This window comes from Chlorocebus sabaeus, chromosome 5, assembly GCF_047675955.1.
Source record: "Chlorocebus sabaeus isolate Y175 chromosome 5, mChlSab1.0.hap1, whole genome shotgun sequence".
In the NCBI taxonomy this organism is placed as follows: Eukaryota; Metazoa; Chordata; class Mammalia; order Primates; family Cercopithecidae; genus Chlorocebus; species Chlorocebus sabaeus.
In genome coordinates, this window is record NC_132908.1 from 77,662,102 (window position 1) to 77,680,031 (window position 17,930).

The following is a 17,930-nucleotide window of genomic DNA, read 5'->3' on the forward strand; positions in this document are numbered from 1 at the left end:
CACTTCTATTTCCTTAAAATACTTATTTACATTTGGGGTCTCCTCCTCCATGATACAGAGTGGTCTTTCATCCACTTACAGCCAGGTGAGTACACCTTGCCACAGGTAGCTTAAACCTGACCCCAAACACTAATGTTCTTTTTTTTTTTTTTTTGTCTGAGATGGAGTCTCACTCTGTCCCCCAGGCTTGGGTGTAGTGGGGCAATCTTGGCTCACTGCACCTTCCTCCCCCCAGATTCAAGCGATTCTCCTGCCTCAGCCTCCCAAGTAGCTGGGACTACAGGCACTCACCACTATGCCTGGCTAATTTACTTTTCTATTTTTAGTGGAGACTGGGTTTCACCATGTTGCCCAGGCTGGTCTCAAACTTCTGACCTCAAGTGATCCATCTGCCTCGGCCTGCCAAAGTGCTGGGATTACAGGCATGAGCCACCAGGTGGACTAATATTCATTTCTATTATGTATCTTAAGGCATACTTGTCTCTATTCTCTAGATCTGGGTAAACATCTTATCCTATCATAGTAATTCTGTTTCAGTCGTCTTTTCCCCTAATGACAGGAAACTCTTACAAGCTGTATTCAGTATACACTTTTTTCTTCAGTATTTGTCCTAAAGCATACATATCTGCATTTTTGTATGGCAATATCATTACAGTATTAGATGACTGGTATTCAAAAACAGTAACATTTTGAGTATTTATTGTTTATTCCTAAATCTGAACTTGATTTATTAGTAACTTCTAACTTTCAACAGGATCACTTTTCTAAAAAAATGACACAAAAGACTGCATTTATCAGAATCTTAATGCTATTAACCACTTTGTTTTTGAAGCTCAGTAACAGGCTATCAGATCTTTTTCTAGACTTCTTTTTACATTTACGGGGAAACTATTCACTAATTGCTGCTCTTACATTTTACTTCAACAAATATTACAAACACAGAGACAGTAATCCTAATAATGGTCTTACAAATTTTCATTTCAAGGCACTGACAATTGCTAGCAAACACCATCAGATTGTGAAAATGGACCTGAGAAGTCGGTATCTGGACTCTCTTAAGGCTATTGTTTTTAAACAGTATAATCAGGTGAGCCAATCAGTGACTCTCTTTAAAGGTAAATCTTTATTTTCTCTTTCACACAGGAGTTAGAAGCTACTGGGAAAAGTAGCTACTGGGAAAATCCACCTCCGACAAGAGGAGATCACTTTAGATATTACTGAAATGAAGAAAGCTTACAATTAGTGAACATGAAAGGAAAATAAAAATTCCTCACAGCCATCTTTTTATAATTGTATTGTGTTTTACACCAGTCATTAGTCATAGGAGTCTATGTTGTAGATCTCAGCTTCCAAATCAGCTAATCACACTAGAATTTGTTTTCTCTTTAGAGTAACTTCACATTGTCTTTTGAAGCTAAATATATAATTCTGTCAAACAACAGAAAAGAAGAATTAACTTTTTGTCCCATCAGTCAAGTAGGTTATACAGGCACTGGAATTAAAGGGAAAAGCAGTGGTTTTTTAAGTCCCAAAGTTCATGTGTTAAAATTATTTGAATGTTAATGTTCCCCTCTAATGACAAATACAGATCTGTCCTTACAGATGCAGGGGTGTTTTTTCAAATTATGCATGGCAAATGTCTGCATATGTGTTGACACTCCTGTGAGTGGATTGTTAATGCTCTGTGTATATCTTTGAGCCACTAGAGATGTTCTACTTCTGTATGTTCATCTGTTCTAAGCAGAAAGAAGTGATGGCTCTGTGCAAGCAGTCCCTCCTTAAGGAAGAACTAGCATTAAGAACTTACATCATGAGGCCAGCCACAGTGGTTCACGCCTATAATCCCAGCACTTTAGGAGGCCAAGGTGGGAGGAATGCTTGAGCCCAGGAGTTCGAGACGAGCCTGGGCAACATAGGGAGACCCCATCTCTACAGAATAAAAGATAAATAATATATATATTTTTTCAAGTTAGATCATGATTTTCTTCTCTAGCCGTCCTCTCCTACCTACTACCCTCTCACCAAATTGATATAAACTGTTTTGCTATAATATGACAGTAGTGGCCAGGCACAGTGGCTCATGCCTGTAACCCTAGTTCTTTGGGAGGCTAAGAAGGGCAAATCCCTTGAGCCCAGGAGTTCAAGACCAACTTGGGCAATATGGCGAAACCCGTCTCTACAAAAAATACAATAGCCAGGCATGCCAGGCACAGTGGCTCACGCCTGTAATCCCAGCACTCTGGGAGGCCGAGGTGGGCAGATCACGAGGTCAGGAGATTAAGACCATCCTCGATAATACGGCGAAACCCCGTCTCTACTAAAAATACAAAAAAATTAGCCGGGTGTGGTGGTAGGCGCCTGTAGTCCCACCTACTTGGGAGGCTGAGGCAGGAGTATAACGTGAACCCGGGAGGCAGAGCTTGCAGTGAGCGGAGATCGCGCCACTGCCCTCCAGCCTGGGCGACAGAGCGAGACTCCATCTCAAAAAAAAAAAAAAAATAGCCAGGCGTGGTGCCACGTGCCTTTAGTCCCAGCTACCTGGGAGGCTGAGTTAGGAGGATCTCCAAAGCCCAGGGAGATTGAGGCTGCAGCGAACCATGATCATGCCACTTACTCCAGCCTGAGCAACAGGCTGAGATATTGTTTCCAAAAAAAAAAGAAGGACAGTGGCATTCTTAGGAAAATCCACGTTGTCAAGCACTAAACTATAAAAACAATGGATTCAGTGGGTGAAGGTAGGAAAAGGGGTTCAAGAGATTCAGACTTAGAGAAGGAAAGTTATTTTTCCAAAAGCAATCTCAGTAAGTTTTTTAGGGTTATGAAGATTCAGCACTGACGACGCTGAAATACCACAGTACAAATGCTTCCATAGATTCCCTGGGCTTTGCACTCACCAGATCCATTTCTATGATAAAGCACAGAGCTCATCAAACAGAACGGTCTAGTTGCAGGCTCAGCAGCCTCCTTGTCAGTGTACTGCTCAATTCAGCCAGGATATGGCCTTGGACCTTTCTGGTGGAAAAAAATATGCTAAAAAAAATAAATGTGTGTACTTCAAGATGTCAAAATTAGTAAAATATTCACTTTTTTTTTCCCTAGACCTTTGAAACTCACAACTCTACAACACCTCTACAGGAAAGAAGCCTTGGACTGGATATAAATAGTATGTGTGTGTGAATATAAAACTGAATTTTGGAAATGCATCATTCCCTTACAGATTTCTTTCACTTGGTAAAATGTGTATACTAGGATCCTAATTCACAACTTTCATTGTTTTCAGAAAAATTGAAAATGAAATATCTGTTGAAGGAGGAAAGCTAATCTACCATAGGTCTCCTTTAGGATTTACTAGGATAACAATAAACAACAAAACAATAATGACAAAAACAAAAATTAGCTAATAGTTGAGCATTTCTTGTGTGCCAGGCACACTAAGATGTTTATATGTAGTCTTTCCTTAATCCTCACAAGAAGTCCCATGAATAAGCACTATTCATCAGGAAACTGGGTTTCAGGGAGGTATGGCAACTCTCTAGGCAAAGTCACACAGCTAAGGAGTGGCAAAACCAGGAGTGAAATCCGGGTATGTCTGGATCTTGAGCCCATGCTCTTAATGCACTGGATAAACTTCTAGAACAATCAGAATCATGACTATTGCTACTCACAGATGTCTGAAGTCTCTCACTAGAAAACCCAAGAGAACAGAGTACACAACTACTAAATTTACAAAAGTGGTGGGGTAAAATATAAATTCATAAAAAAATGAAAACTTTCCTATCTCTTAGTGGAGATTTGGCAATGAAATGTGCCACTGTTATAAACTAAACACTTCTATGATTTTCCAGTGTCATAGGAACTGCTGTTGATCTCATTTTAGGTAAAAAAAAAAAGCAGGATATAAAATTGTGTGCCTCTTACAATTCCAGTTTTAAAAATACATAGGTGAGGCTAGGAACAATGGTATGCATCTGTGGTCCTGGCTACTTGGGAGGCTAAGGTGGGAAGATCGCTGGAGCCCAAGAGATCCAGTCCAGATGGGGCAACATAGTGAGACCCTGTCTCTTTTTGATTGTTTTTTGTTTGTTTGTTTGTTTGTTTGTTTTTAAGATAGTCTCACTCTGTTGCCTAAGCTGAAATGCAGTGGCGTGATCTTGGCTCACTGCAACCTCTGCTTCCCAGGTTCAAGTGAGTCTCCTGCCTCAGCCTCCCAACTAGCTAGGATTATAGGTGCCTGCCACCACACCCGGCTAATTTTTGTATTTTTAGTAAAGATGAGATTTCACCATGTTGGCCAGGCTGGTCTCGAACTCCTGACCTCAAGTGATCCTCCCGCCTTGGCCTCCCAAAGTGTTGGGATTACAGGCATAAGCCACCGTGCCCGGCAGAGACCCCATCTCTTAAAAAAAAATACATATACAGGCTGGGTGCCGTGGATATATAGGTAGATATATGTATATCTACTAGATATGTATATATATATACACACACACACAAATTATTACAGCCAAGAGAAGAAACAGTAAATATTATTTTTAAATTATACAAACAATTTGAAGGGTTAGGAATGAAAGAATAATTTAAGGATGAAATATATTCCTAATGACTGTTTTATTTGAAATCTTCCACCTATAGTGGATTCAAGGATCACACATGAAAACATAGTAGAAAAACAGAGAGTCCAACGAATAACTCAAGAAACATTTGGAGATTATCCTCAACCACAACTAGAATTTGCACAATATAAGGTAAGACATCGTAATAAATATTAACTACAAGATATCAACATTTTTTAAAAAGAACAAAAACCTTAAGTGGAAGACAAATCTAAGAAACTGTTCCTTTTTCATTTGTCACTTAAATTTCATGTAATAAATTTATGAATTAAATAAACCTCTTTATTTTATTTATAAGTTCCTGTGTTAGCAAAGGAGACTTTTAGAAATTATGAATTTGGGCCAGGCGCAGTGGCTCACACTTGTAATCCCAGCACTTTGGGAGGCCAAGGCAGGCAGATCACCTGAAGTCAGGAGTTTGAGACCAGCCTGGCCAATATGGTAAAACCCTGTCTCTACTAAAAATACACAAAATATCTGGATGTGGTGGCACACACCTGTAATCCCAGGTACTCAGGAGGCTGAGGCAGGAGAATCACTTGAACCCAGGAGGCGGAGGTTGCAGTGAGCCAAGATCACGCCATTGCACTCCAGCCTGGGCGACAGAGCGAGACTCCATCTCAAAAAAGAAAAAAAGAAAGAAATTATGAATTTGCCTTTTCGTTTCATCTTACATATTAATGCAGTTATAACTGGGAGTAATCTGTATATTTGAGGGGGAAAAAATGTAGATTATACCATTCTAGCCCATCCACAACCTAGGACAGTATTTGGCACATAATAGGCACTCAAATACTTGCTGAATAAAGGAAAGAATAGGTAAGTCATTACATATTCCAGCCGGCATCACATGGAGAAAAGCCAGTAACCTAGGCAGTACCACAAATGTGGCTTGTTCCAGAAGTGTGCCTTCCAGACATGTGCTGCTGCCCACCGGGAAGGCCAGGGCAGGGGCTACAGGTATTTAATGCAAACCCACTGCCACCACTAGGAGAACTTGAGGCTTATATTGTGATCACTCTAATTTCAGTCCATGCTCATACTCAAAACACCTTACTGCCTGCAAGCCTTCCAATAAGTTTTTTTCTCTTTAGCCTTTCTGTAGCTACAGGCCACACTTTAAATCTGCCATTGATCTGCTCACTGAGGCCTAAAGCCTGTTTGATACGATTTAGTTTTAGTGGGAAAAATGGATTGACACCTTTCAAGTTGGGTCCCTTAATGGCAGGCTTTACACCAGTTCCTTTAAATAGGCGATAAACTACAACAGTGGTTCTCGAAGCGTAGTCCCTGGATTAGTAGTATCAGCATCACTTGGGAAGGGGGAGGAAATGCCAATTCTTGACCCCACCCTAGTCCTACTGGACTAGGGGAGGTGGGAGCCTGCATTCTGTTTTCACGAGCCCTCCAGCTGAGTCTGCACACGCAAGCATGAGAGCCACGGGTCTAGCATGCAGAAAATGTGCTTTCTAAACTTCCCTTTATATACATCTCAGAATGGCACTATTCTGTATGTCAAGGTACACATTTATTCGTAGCTTCTACTAATTTTTTCCTACCTTTTCTATTTTGAAAAATGTCAGCTGGGCGCGGTGGCTCAAGCCTGTAATCCCAGCACTTTGGGAGGCCGAGACGGGCGGATCACAGGTCAGCAGATCGAGACCATCCTGGCTAACACGGTGAAACCCCGTCTCTACTAAAAAATACAAAAAACTAGCCCGGCGAGGTGGCGGGTGACTGTAATCCCAGCTACTGGGGAGGCTGAGGCAGGAGAATGGCGTAAACCCGGGAGGCGGAGCTTGCAGTGAGCTGAGATCCGGCCACTGCACTCCAGCCTGGGCGACAGAGCAAGACTCCGTCTCGAAAAAAGAAAAAAGAAAAATGTCAAATCTGGCCAGGCACGATGGCTCATGCCTGTAATATCAGCACTTTGGGAGGCTGAGGCGGGCAGATCACCTGAGGCCAGGAGTTCAAGACCAGTCTGGCCAATATGGTGAAACCCCATCTCTACTAAAAATACAAAAATTAGCCAGGCATGGTGGCACACACCTGTAGTCCCAGCTACTCAGGAGGCAGAGGCAAGAGAATAGCTTGAACCCAGGAGGCGGAGGTTGCAGTAAGCCGAGATAATACCACTGTACTCCAGCCTGGACAACAGAGCAAGACTCCATCTCAACAAAAAGGGTCAAATCTTCAGAAAACTTGCAATAATATTCCAATGAACATCCATTTTTCTTCGCTTCAGTTCACCAGTTGTTAACAGTTTGGTGCATTTACTTGAACCATTTGAGTTATTCGCAGACATTACTCATCCACCACATAGTTTACTATATTGCCTCTGAAATGTAATGATCACTTTAAAAAAAAACTGAAATTTAGAATTTCATGGATATTTGATGATATCAGATGGTATGGTAATGGTATTGGGGTTCACTTCTTTTTTTTTTTTTTGGAGACGGAGTCTCGCTCTGTCACCCAGGCTGGAGTGCGGTGGCACGATCTTGGCTCACTGCAACCTCTTCCTCCCAGGTTCAAGCAATTCTCCTGCCTCAGCCTCCCGAGTAGCTGGGATTACAGGTGCCTGCCACCACACCTGGCTAATTTTTTGTGTGTATTTTTAGTAGAGACGGGGTTTCACCATGTTGGCCAGGCTGGTCTCGAACTCCTAGCCTCAGGTGATCTGCCTGCCTCGGCCTCCCAGGGTGCTGGGATTACAGGATTGAGCCACCACGCTCAGCCACAAGTTGATAATTATTTTACCTGGGTGATGTGCACATGGGGCTCATACCATGCTCCTTACTTTTGTATGTGTTTAAAATATCCCATAATTAGAAGTTAAAAAGAAATCTCAGCTGGGCACAGTGGCTCACACCTATAATCCCAGTACTTTGGGAGGCGGAGGCAGGCGGATCCCTTGAACCCAGGAGATCAAAACCAGCCTGGGCAACATAGCGAAACCCTGTCTCTACAAAAATTCAAAAATACAAGGCGTGGTGGCATGTGGATATACTCCCAGCTACTTATGCTGAGGCGGGAGAATGGCTTGATCCAGGTAGGTCGAGGCTGCAGTAAGACATGTTCATACCGCTCCAACTTGGGCAACAAAATGAGACTCTCAAAAAAGAAAGAAAGAAAGAAATCTCAGTGTGTCTCAAAAAAAATGTGGTATTTTTACATTGAAGTTACAGATTGCAAAAGAGAGCATTAATTTTCCATTAAGAATGCAAACTGTAAACGGCACCTGAGGGTGGAACTGACAGTCAACATCTCCCATGTGGCAGGCACTGTGCATGCTGGCATTTTGCCTTGAATGTTGTTTGATATACCAGTTGCCCTCTATGTTTTGTTTTGTTTTGTTTTTTCTGAGATGGAGTTTCACTCTGTCACCCAGGCTGGAGTGCAGTGGCACCATCTATGGCTCACTGCAGCCTCCGACTCCTAGGTTCAAGCAATTCTCATGCCTCAGCCTCCGAGTAGCTGGAATTACAGTCGCCCACCACCAGGCCTGGCTAATTTTTGTATTTTTAGTAGAGACGGGGTTTCACCATGTTGGCCAGGTTGGTATCAAACTCCTGACCTCAGGTGATCCACCCGCCTCGGCCTCCCAAAGTGCTGAGATTACAAGCATGAGCCACCATGCCTGACCTGCCCTCTGTGTTTGCAGTTAGCAGATTAAATGGTTCCTACCCCTGTTAAATCCTTTATTTCTTCATGACAAGAATTAATGGAATGTTATCATTCTCATTTCATTATATTTTAGCATTCGTATTTGTACAATACATTTAATAGTCATTTATAAATATATTCGTTGACAGCTTGAAACAAAATTCAAAAGTGATTTAAATGGGAGCATCTTGGCTGAGAGGGAAGAACCCCTCCGATGCCTAATAAAGTTCTCTAGCCCACATCTTCTGGAAGCATTGAAATCCTTAGCACCAGCTGGTGAGTGGTCAGCTTACTCTATAAGCTAGAAAAATTAACAACATGCCTCCATTCCGTCCTTATAATCTGCTAATTACTTCAGAGCTCTCCCATCATCCCAGTCTGCTAGCCCCTCATGCTCTCTCTTATATTCTGCTTCTGTACTTAATGGGGAGGAGGGGCATCTATGATCCACCCTCTAATCTCAGCCATTTTCAAACTGACTCAAATCTATCCTCCTATGATGACTTTTAATTTTATTTTTTCCTTTTTTGTTGTTAATTTCAGGTATTGCAGATGCACCACTTTCTCCACTGCTCACTTGCATACCCAATAAGAGAAAGAATTATTTTAAAATTAGAGATAAATAAGATGTGCGTGGTTTCATAAGCACAGCTCCTCCTCCTTGATACTGCACATGCACTTCAGTTCATGGCTAGCTGTATAGCTTCTATCTGTAAACTTGTATTTTCAAGAATCCTTGGTATTGAATTTTTAGAAATGCTCACATAATTGTTGGGAGTGATTCATTCCTCCACGATATGCCTCCTCTCTCCGATATCCTGCTAACTGTAGCCGCTGTAGCATTTGAGATGACAGGACATATATATATATGGCCCCACACTTGACCTTGAGTGTCTGAATGCTCTGAAATCAAGCATATGGCACAGCGCTTGAGACTTTTGGGTTTGTGTCCTTTCTTCTATGGCTGTCTCTTCTTAATTCTGGAGAGGTCTGGTTCCACTGGCTGGTTTGCAGGGATTGATTCTTAAGCACCGGATCACAGAAAGAAGCAACAAGAAACTATACTGAACTCAAAAGTTTTTAGGAGAATCATGAAATTGGTCCATTCAAAGGATAGAGTTGAGTCCATTGTGTTACTGTTGCAAGAGGTTGCATATTTGGTGAGTCTGTTATATAAAATAATGTTCTTATTATAAATATGATACTTTTCATAATCTATTTTACCATGTATGTAACATTCAAACTGACAAATATTATACTGACTTATGAATAAAGGTGTCAAAAAACTGGCACATCAGTTACTTTTGATGAAAGTCCTTCAGTGATCGTCACTAAATACCCTATCTTTTTAAAAATTTTTTCCTATTTATTTATTTAGACAGGGTCTCACTCTGTCACCCAAGCTGGAGTGCATTGGCATGATCACAGCTCACTGCAGCCTTGACCTTCCAGGCTCAAGTGATCCTCCCACCTCAGCCTCCCGAATAGCTGGGATTACAGACATGCTCCATCATGCCCAGCTAATTTTTTTGTTGTTGTTTTTTGTTTTTTGAGACAGAGTCCCCTTCTATTGCCCAGGCTGGAGTGCAATGGCACAATCTTGGCTTTCTGCAACCTCTGCCTCCTGGGTTCAAGCGATTCTCCTGCCTCAGCCTCCGAGTAGCTGAGACCACAGGCATGTACCACCATGCCCAGATAATTTTTGTATTTTTAGTAGAGATGGTTTCTCCATGTTGCCCAGGCTGGTCTTGAACTCCTGGGCCCAAGCAGTCTGCCCATTTTCGCCTCCCAAAATGCTGGGATTATAGGAGTGTATTAGTCTGTTCTCATGCTGCTAATAAAGATACCTAAGACTGGGTAATTGACAAAGGAAAGAGACTTAACTGATTCACATTCCCACAAGGCCGGGGAGTCCTCACAATCATGGTAGAAGGCAAATGAGAAGCAAAGCCATGTCTTACATGACGGCAGGCAAGAGAGCTTGTGCAGGGAAACTCCCATTTATAAAACCATCAGAGCTCATGAAACTTATTCACTACCATGAGAATAGTACGGGGGAAATCGCTCCATGACTCCAGTATCCCCACCTGGCCCTGCCCTTAACACATGGCAGTTATTACAATTCAAAGTGAGACTTGCGTGGAGACACAGCCAAACCATGTCACAGGCATGAGCCACCATGCCCGTAAACATTTTAAAATCTATTCTTTATCTTGTCTCAGAGAGGATTTGGAGTTACAAAAACACATTAGACTGGGCATGGTGGCTCACATTTGTAATCCCAGCACTTCCCAAGGTTTCTCCTAGTGTACTCTCACACTTCTGATACCAGATATGGCAGTGGGGGGGCAGTTCCCCCACACATTAAGCTAGTGTGAAACATGATATACAAAATGACATCACTCTGGGTCAGGTGTAGTTGCTCATGCCTATAATCCTAGCACTTTGGGAAGCCGAGGTGGGCAGATCACCCAAGGTCAGGAGTTCAAGACCAGCCTGACCAACATGGTGAAGGTGAACCCCGACTCTACTAAAAGTACAAAAATTAGCCGGGCGTGTTGGTGTGCGCCTGAATTCCAGCTACTCAGGAGGCTGAGGCAGGCCAATTGCTTGAACCCGGGAGGCAGAGGTTGCAGTGAGCCAAGATTGCACCACTGCACTCCAGCCTAGGCGACAGTGAGACTCCATCTCAAAAAAAAATAATTAATTAAATAAAATAAAATAAATGACATCACTCTGGTTCAGAGCTCTAAAATGTAGGGAGGAAGCCATTCTAAGAAGGACTCCCTACATGACCTGCAACTTGAAAAAAATAAGCTGGGCGTGGTGGCTCAAGCCTGTAATCCCAGCACTTTGGGAGGCCGAGACGGGTGGATCACGAGGTCAGGAGATCGAGACCATCCTGGCTAACATGGTGAAACCCCGTCTCTACTAAAAAATACAAAAAAACTAGCCAGGTGAGGTGGCGGGCGCCTGTAGTCCCAGCTACTCGGGAGGCTGAGGCAGGAGAGTGGCGTAAACCCGGGAGGCAGAGCTTGCAGTGAGCCGAGATCCAGCCACTGCACTCCAGCCTGGGTGATAGAGCGAGACTCCGTCTCAAAAAAAAAAGAAAAAAATAAAAGCTCAAAAAAAACAATACAGGAACTTACCTTGAACCTTTGAACTGGTCCAAATTGCAATGACCACTGCATCCTGGAAAGTTGAATTTCACCAGCACTACAACTCAACAGCACCAACGAATAAACTATGGATTTTTATACTAAGCCAATCACCTCTTTCAAAAGAACTTGTCAACTTCTCTAATCACCCTGAGCTTTTTTTAAAAACCCCCTCCTCTACCCTCTCTCTTCAGAACACAAGTGGCTTCTAGCTGAATCTGTCTCCCAAATTGCAATTTCTAAGACCTCAATAAAAACACCTTGTCTTGCAGCTTTGCATTGTGGTCTTTTGCCCCTTGGATGACATTAAATGGTGTCAGAATTGAGTGGGACAAAGAAGCGACTCTCTTCTTTGTTCTGGGGCGGCCACAGATTCAAACACGGTTCCTGCAGGAGGAACCCCTTGTGTTCTACACGCCTCCCATGGCCACGGACCTGTTGATGAGTTGTCTCATTCCCTAACCCCCTACCTTGGTTGAGGTTCTTTTTTCAATGTCCTTGTTGCCAGCTGTCCGAAAAGGAATTTTCCCTTTTTAGTGAGAACCTACGGGGACTTTTACTTCTAAGTGTATAGGTGCCGAGTCCCCCTTCCAGAACCCCTGCTGGTTTTATGTACAAAAGTGACAGTCTTTCGTCTTACAAATTTCTTTCTTAGTGAACCAATATCAGTAAAAGTAATCTGGAATTACGGTAGCCAACCCAGAGATGCTTTTATCTCACAAAACATGTTTTTCTTCATGTGCAATTAAAAGGGCTAGGCTGGGTGCGATGACTGGCGCCTATAATCCCAGCACTTTGGGAGGCTGAGGCGGGAATATCCCTTGAGCCCAGGAGTTCGAAACCAGCCTGGGCAACATGGTGAAATCCCCATCTCTATTTTTATTTATTTATTCGTTTGTTTGTTTTTGAGATAGACTTTCACTCTTGTTACCCAGGCCGGAGTGCAATAACGCGATCTCGGCTCATTGCAACCTCCACCTGCCAGGTTCAAGCGATTCTCCTGCCTCATCCTCCCAAGTAGCTGGGATTACAGGTATGCACCATCATGCCTGGCTAATTTTTTGTATTTTTAGTAGAGGTGGGGTTTCCCCATGTTGGCCAGGCTGGTCTTGAACTCCTGACCTCAGGTGATTTACCCGACTTGGCCTCCCAAAGTGCTGGGTTACAGGCGTGAACCGCCGTGCCCAGCCCCCCATCTCTAATAAAAAATACAAAAATTAGCCAGGTGTAGTGGCAAGTGCCTATAGTCCCGTCTACTGGGGAGGCTAAGGTGGGAGGATCACTTGAGCCCAGGAGGTCAAGGCTGCAGTGAGCCATGATCGCACCACTGTACTCCAGCCTGAGCAACAGAGTAAGACCCTGTCTCAAAAAAACAATAAAAGGGATAAAAGGAAAGATTAAACAGCTCGACGGGGATGTCTACTGTAATTTGGTATCTTGAGGTATCAAAAAGACTCCAGGAATCTAAATTAGCATCCCTAAGAACAATGCCAACTCAAAAACTCTAATGAAAAACTCAGAACAAATCAAACCTGGCACCAAGCAGATGTCTATCTGATTGTGCTTGTCCTGTGTCACCTTTCCTTTGTAGTCCTACTCCTATCCCAGTGCCACCTCTGCACCCTATTTTTTTGTTTTGTTTTGTTTTTTAAGAAACAGGGTCTTACCATGTTGCCCAGGCTGGATGCAAACTCCTGGGCTCAAGCAATCCTCTAACCTCAGCCTCCCAAGTAGCTGGGACCACAAGTACAAGCCACTGTGCTCAGCATTTTGATTAAATATTTAATTTTAAACCTTTGCTATTTGACAGGCTTACCAAAATCAAAATTCTTTTTTTTTTTTTTTTTTTTTTTTTTGAGATGCAGTCTTGCTCTGTCACCCAGGCTGGAGTGCAGTGGCACGATCTTGGCTCACTGCAACCTCTGCCTCCCAGGTTCAAGCGATTCTCCTGCCTCAGCCTCCCAAGTAGCCAGGACTGCTGGTGCATGCCACTACACTTGGCTAATTATGTTTTTAAGATGGAGTCTTGCTCTCTTGCCCAGGCTGGAGTACAATGGCACGATCTTGGCTCACTGCTCAGCCTGCCTCAGCCTCCTGAGTAGCTGGCATTACAGGCACGTGCCACCATGCCCAGCTAATTTTTGTATTTTTAGTAGAGATGGGGTTTCATCATGTTGGTCAGGCTGGTCTCGAACTCCTGACCTCAAGGGATCCTCCTGCCTCGGCCTCCCAAAGTGCTGGGATTACAGGTGTGAGCCTCCATGCCCAGCCAAAATTCTTTTCTATTTAACTTGATTTTTCTCTTCATGGCCAACTCACTATTTTGTTTGTGAAACTTCTAGGGAAATTTCAGACTAGAGAATACTGAAGCACAGAAAATGATGGTACTTGGGCATGCTGGGTGCTTTTGAATATGGAAAGGCCTGAGAAACAAGCCTGAGAGTCAAGGTCCCTCTAACCTTGTCTTATTCTTGTCTCAACCAAGGGCAGAGAGGAACTCCTTCTGGAATTTCCTTGTCTGACTAAGAAAGCTTCTTACTAAAAGAAACACAGTTGCCTTCTATTCTGTCCTTCAAACCTCGTTATCTATCAAAGAAATGAAGACTGAGAAATACAGCCACACATGGGTAGACCTTTTCATAAGGCCTGCCCCTCAGGCTCATTCAGATTCCAAAAAGAATCATTTACAAGTTAATTTCTGTCTCCCTAGTCCTTTTATTCTCCCTGATAATAATTTACTGCTCCTCAAAAGAATTATACACGTTCCCCATCTCCTTATTCCCCTATGAAAAAGGGTATATAAACATCCATACCCCATTGGGGGTTGGGGGATAATCACTCTGTGATTTCTCCCCTTCCCCCCACCAAGCACATTAATAAAACTTGTATGCCTTTTCTCCTATTAATCCATCTTTCATCAGTTGATTTTCAGTATATTTTTTAGCACTTTTTAGCAGGATCCAAAAGCTGCTCTGCTATTCTGCAAGCCACAGTCAAGGGACCCAGGACCTGAGCAGCTGTATGTCCCATTGTATACAAGATGTTAAAATCATGATGTCACAACATTTAGACATGGTTAATCAAATGTATGCCTCTCCTGATATACAGCTAACTGCTATAGACTAATGCAGGCCTCCTTGTTAAAATAGACCCCTTGTTACTCAAATTTGACCAATCTTGGAAGCTTGGATGTGCACCGACTTGACAACCGCTCTTTGTGGGACATGACACTCTAGACACAGGTGTTTCTAGCTCTAAGGGAAACATAACTAGTCTACGGCCAACCAACCAACAAGCTATGCTGCCTCGGATCTTGATCAAAAGAGGGAAATGTGAAAAGTGATACACAAAATGGCGTAACTTTGGTCCAGAGCTCTAAAATGGACTTGCGAAGGCCATTCTAAGAAGGACTGCCTGCACAACCTGCAACTTGCAAAACACAAAAACGAAAAATATGAACTTGCCTTGAAGCTTTGAACTGGGCCAAAACTGCAGTAACCACTACTTCCTGGAAAACTGAATTTCACCATTGCTACAACTCCTGAACAGCGGCAACCAATCAACTATGGACTCGTGTACTAAGCCAGCCACCTCCACCAATGATAATTCTTTCAAAACAACTTGTTTATTAACCCTCTGCTTTCTTTTAAAAACCTCTACTTCTCTCCTTCTTTTCAGAACCCCATTTGGCTTCTAGGTGAATCTGTGTCTCCCAAATTGTAATTTCTTTTTTTTTTTTTTTTTTTTTTTTTGAGATGGAGCCTCGCTCTGTCACCCAGGCTGGAGTGCAGTGGTGTGATCTTGGCTCACTGCGAGCTCCACTTCCTGGGTTCACGCCATTCTCCTGCCTCAGCCTCCTGAGTAGTTGGGTCTACAGGCGCCCGCCACCAGGCCTGGCTAATTTTTTGTATTTTTAGTAGAGACGGGGTTTCACCATGCTAGCCCGGATGGTCTTGATCTCCTGACCTCGTGATCCGCCCGCCTCGGCCTCCCAAAGTGCTGGGATTACAGGCGTGAGCCACCGTGCCTGGCCCCAAATTGTAATTTCTAAGACCCCAATACAAATGTCTTGTTTGGCCAAATGTGGTAGCTTGTGCCTGTAATCCCAGCACTTTCAGAGGCCGAGGCAGGTGGATCACTTGACCCCGAGCTGGCCAACATGGCGAGACCCTGTCTCTTTTTTTTTTTTTTAAATACCTTGTCTTACTGCTTTGCAGTGTGGTCTTTCACCTCCTTTTTTTTTTTTTTTTTTTTGAGACGGAGTCTTGCTCTGTCACCAGGCTGGAGTACCGTGGCACGATCTTGGCTCACTACAACCTCCATCTCTCGGGTTCAAGCAATTCTCCTACCTCAGCCTCCTGAGTAGCTGGGATTGCAGGTATGCGCACCACACTTGGCTAATTTTTGTATTTTTAGTACAGACAGGGTTTCACCACGTTGGCCAGGATGGTCTCGATCTCTTGACCTTGTGATCCGCCTGCCTCGGCCTCCCAAAGTGCTAGGATTACAGGTGTGAGCCACCGTGCCTGGCCCTTTCACCTCTTCTTGGTTGACATAAGGAATCAGTTCTACAGCAGATACCAGATGGGTATACTCCACTTCAATTCCAACACTAACTACCTGGAGATATCATCAGGCCCCATAGGTTAAGGGCTCAGTCCCACAAAACTACCACCCACTTCTGAGGCCAGTTGCCAGCCCCAGGTTGTTTCACCTGCACTTCTGACTAACCAGCTATAAATTGCATTTCCCACAACCCTTTCTTCATGTTCAATTAATTTGCTAGAGCAGCTCACAGAACTCAGGAAAACACATAGTCTGACTTCGCAAAGGGATGTTACAAAGGATTCAGATGAAAAGATGCATAGGGCAAGGCTTGTGGGAAGGGACATGGAGCTTCCATGCATGCCCTCTTTGAGTGTGCCTCCCTCCAGGAAACTCCATGCGTTCAGCTATCTGGAAGCTCTCTAAACCCAGTTCTTTTGGGATTTTATGGAGCCTTCATTACCTAGAAATGATTGATCAGCTTAAGCTTCAGCCCCTGTCTCCTCCCCAAAGGATGAGGGGGAGGGCTGAAAGTCTCAAGTCTCTAATCCTACCTTGGTCTTTCCAGTGACCAGTCCCATCCTAAAGCTACCTAGGGACTGCAAGTCATCAGTCAACTAATTAGCATAAAAAAGACACTTATCAGTTTGCTGATTCCAAGGATTTTAGGAGTTGCATGCCAGGACAAAGACCAAATATATACTTCACATTATCACAGTTATCTTGCAAGGCAAAGGCACTTGGCAGTTGGAGAAATTATCCTGGATTATTTGAATGGGCCCAATGTCATCACAAGGGGCCTCAAGAATAGAAGAGTAGAGGGATCACTACTGAAGAAATCAGAGTGATGTGATGTGACAAAGACTCAACTCACAGTTACTGATTCTGGAGATGGAGGAAGAGGCCATAAGCCAAGGAATGTAGGCAACCTCTAGAAGCTGGGAAAGGCAAGTGAACAGATTCTCCCCTGGAGCCTCTAGAAGAAATACAGCCCTGTTGACACCTTGATCTTAGGCCAGCAGACTCATTTCTTCTGACCTCCAGAGCTGGAAGATAATAAATTTGTGTTAAGGCAATAAGCATATGGTAATTTGTTAATAGCAAGAGAAAACGAATATAGCTGCTAGTATGTAAAAGCTGGAAGTTTTCACATAAAACTCTAGCCATGCCAAAGATGAGTAGCAGCTGCCCCCTTTTAATAAAGGATGTGTTTCCAATTTCACTGCAGTCCTCACCCCTCCCTTTTGTCTACCCCAGCCTCCTATGTCCATTTACGTGACCTACCCAGTCTAAGTATTTAAGTTTTGGAATCATATACTGAACTACAGTGTCTCCCAAACAGCAATCCTAATTTCAGCAACTAAAATAGAAGGAAGCAAATCCTGCTTCTCTAAAATGATTAACCCCATCAATTAAAACAATCCTTTCATCTGTATAGTGTGGTCTAGGTCAAGTTACTTAATTTATAGAAGCCTAAATGTCATTCTCTGCACACGGTGGGGCAAGTTACAGTACATACCCGCTACAGTCGTTTTGAAGACAAAATGAGACACAGCATGAGAAGTGTATCCACCAGACCTCCCTGGTACCCGGCAAGGCCTAGATAAAAACGGCGGAAATTACTGTACTTCTGCCTCACCTGCCACTAGACATTTGGGTTGTTTCTAATCTTTGGGAAGTAAACGCATTGCTCAACGTATTGATTTTTCTTTTATCTGACTACTGCCTGAAGTCACGTTCCTAGGAAGAATGGATCGATTAGAGGGGCGGGGCAATACCTTTTACCTGCTGGCGGGTGAAATTTCGCCCCCTGGCGGCCTCACCTAAAGTCCTCTCCATCCAAGGCGCGCCCTCCGCAGCCGGCAGGGGGCGCCGCGGCCTCCTGGGCCCGCCGGATGCTAATGAGCCTGGCGGCCCCGCCCCCTGCCGGAAGTGGCTGCGGCGGGGG

At 43.6% G+C, this 17,930-nt stretch overlaps 1 protein-coding gene and 2 long non-coding RNA genes across 4 annotated transcripts in view; 1 reads left to right on the plus strand and 2 right to left on the minus strand.

Annotated features, from left to right (window-relative positions):
* The window catches only part of LOC140711702 (uncharacterized), a 4,305-nt gene extending 1,327 nt beyond the window's left edge, over positions 1-2,978 (minus strand). The window contains exons 1-2 of the long non-coding RNA XR_012092987.1: positions 2,895-2,978; positions 1,808-1,929 (exon numbers count right to left, since the gene is read on the minus strand). This is a non-coding gene — a long non-coding RNA (uncharacterized lncRNA). The remainder of the gene's footprint in view (positions 1-1,807; positions 1,930-2,894) is intronic.
* The window catches only part of CENPN (centromere protein N), a 24,126-nt gene extending 14,546 nt beyond the window's left edge, over positions 1-9,580 (plus strand). The window contains exons 7-11 of one of the 2 annotated variants that reach the window (XM_007994167.3): positions 986-1,087; positions 3,100-3,163; positions 4,633-4,745; positions 8,429-8,555; positions 8,823-9,580. In XM_007994167.3, coding sequence (XP_007992358.1) covers positions 986-1,087; positions 3,100-3,163; positions 4,633-4,745; positions 8,429-8,555; positions 8,823-8,905 — 489 coding nt within the window. In that variant the 3' untranslated portion in view covers positions 8,906-9,580. The remainder of the gene's footprint in view (positions 1-985; positions 1,088-3,099; positions 3,164-4,632; positions 4,746-8,428; positions 8,556-8,822) is intronic. The other variant, XM_007994169.3, reaches the window with a different exon arrangement.
* Positions 4,920-17,832, minus strand: LOC140711703 (uncharacterized). Its single transcript, XR_012092988.1, has 3 exons — positions 17,502-17,832; positions 16,857-17,028; positions 4,920-5,232 (listed from the first exon to the last, which is right to left on the minus strand). It is a non-coding gene; the product is annotated as an uncharacterized lncRNA (long non-coding RNA).
* Positions 17,833-17,930: the final 98 nt, after the last annotated feature.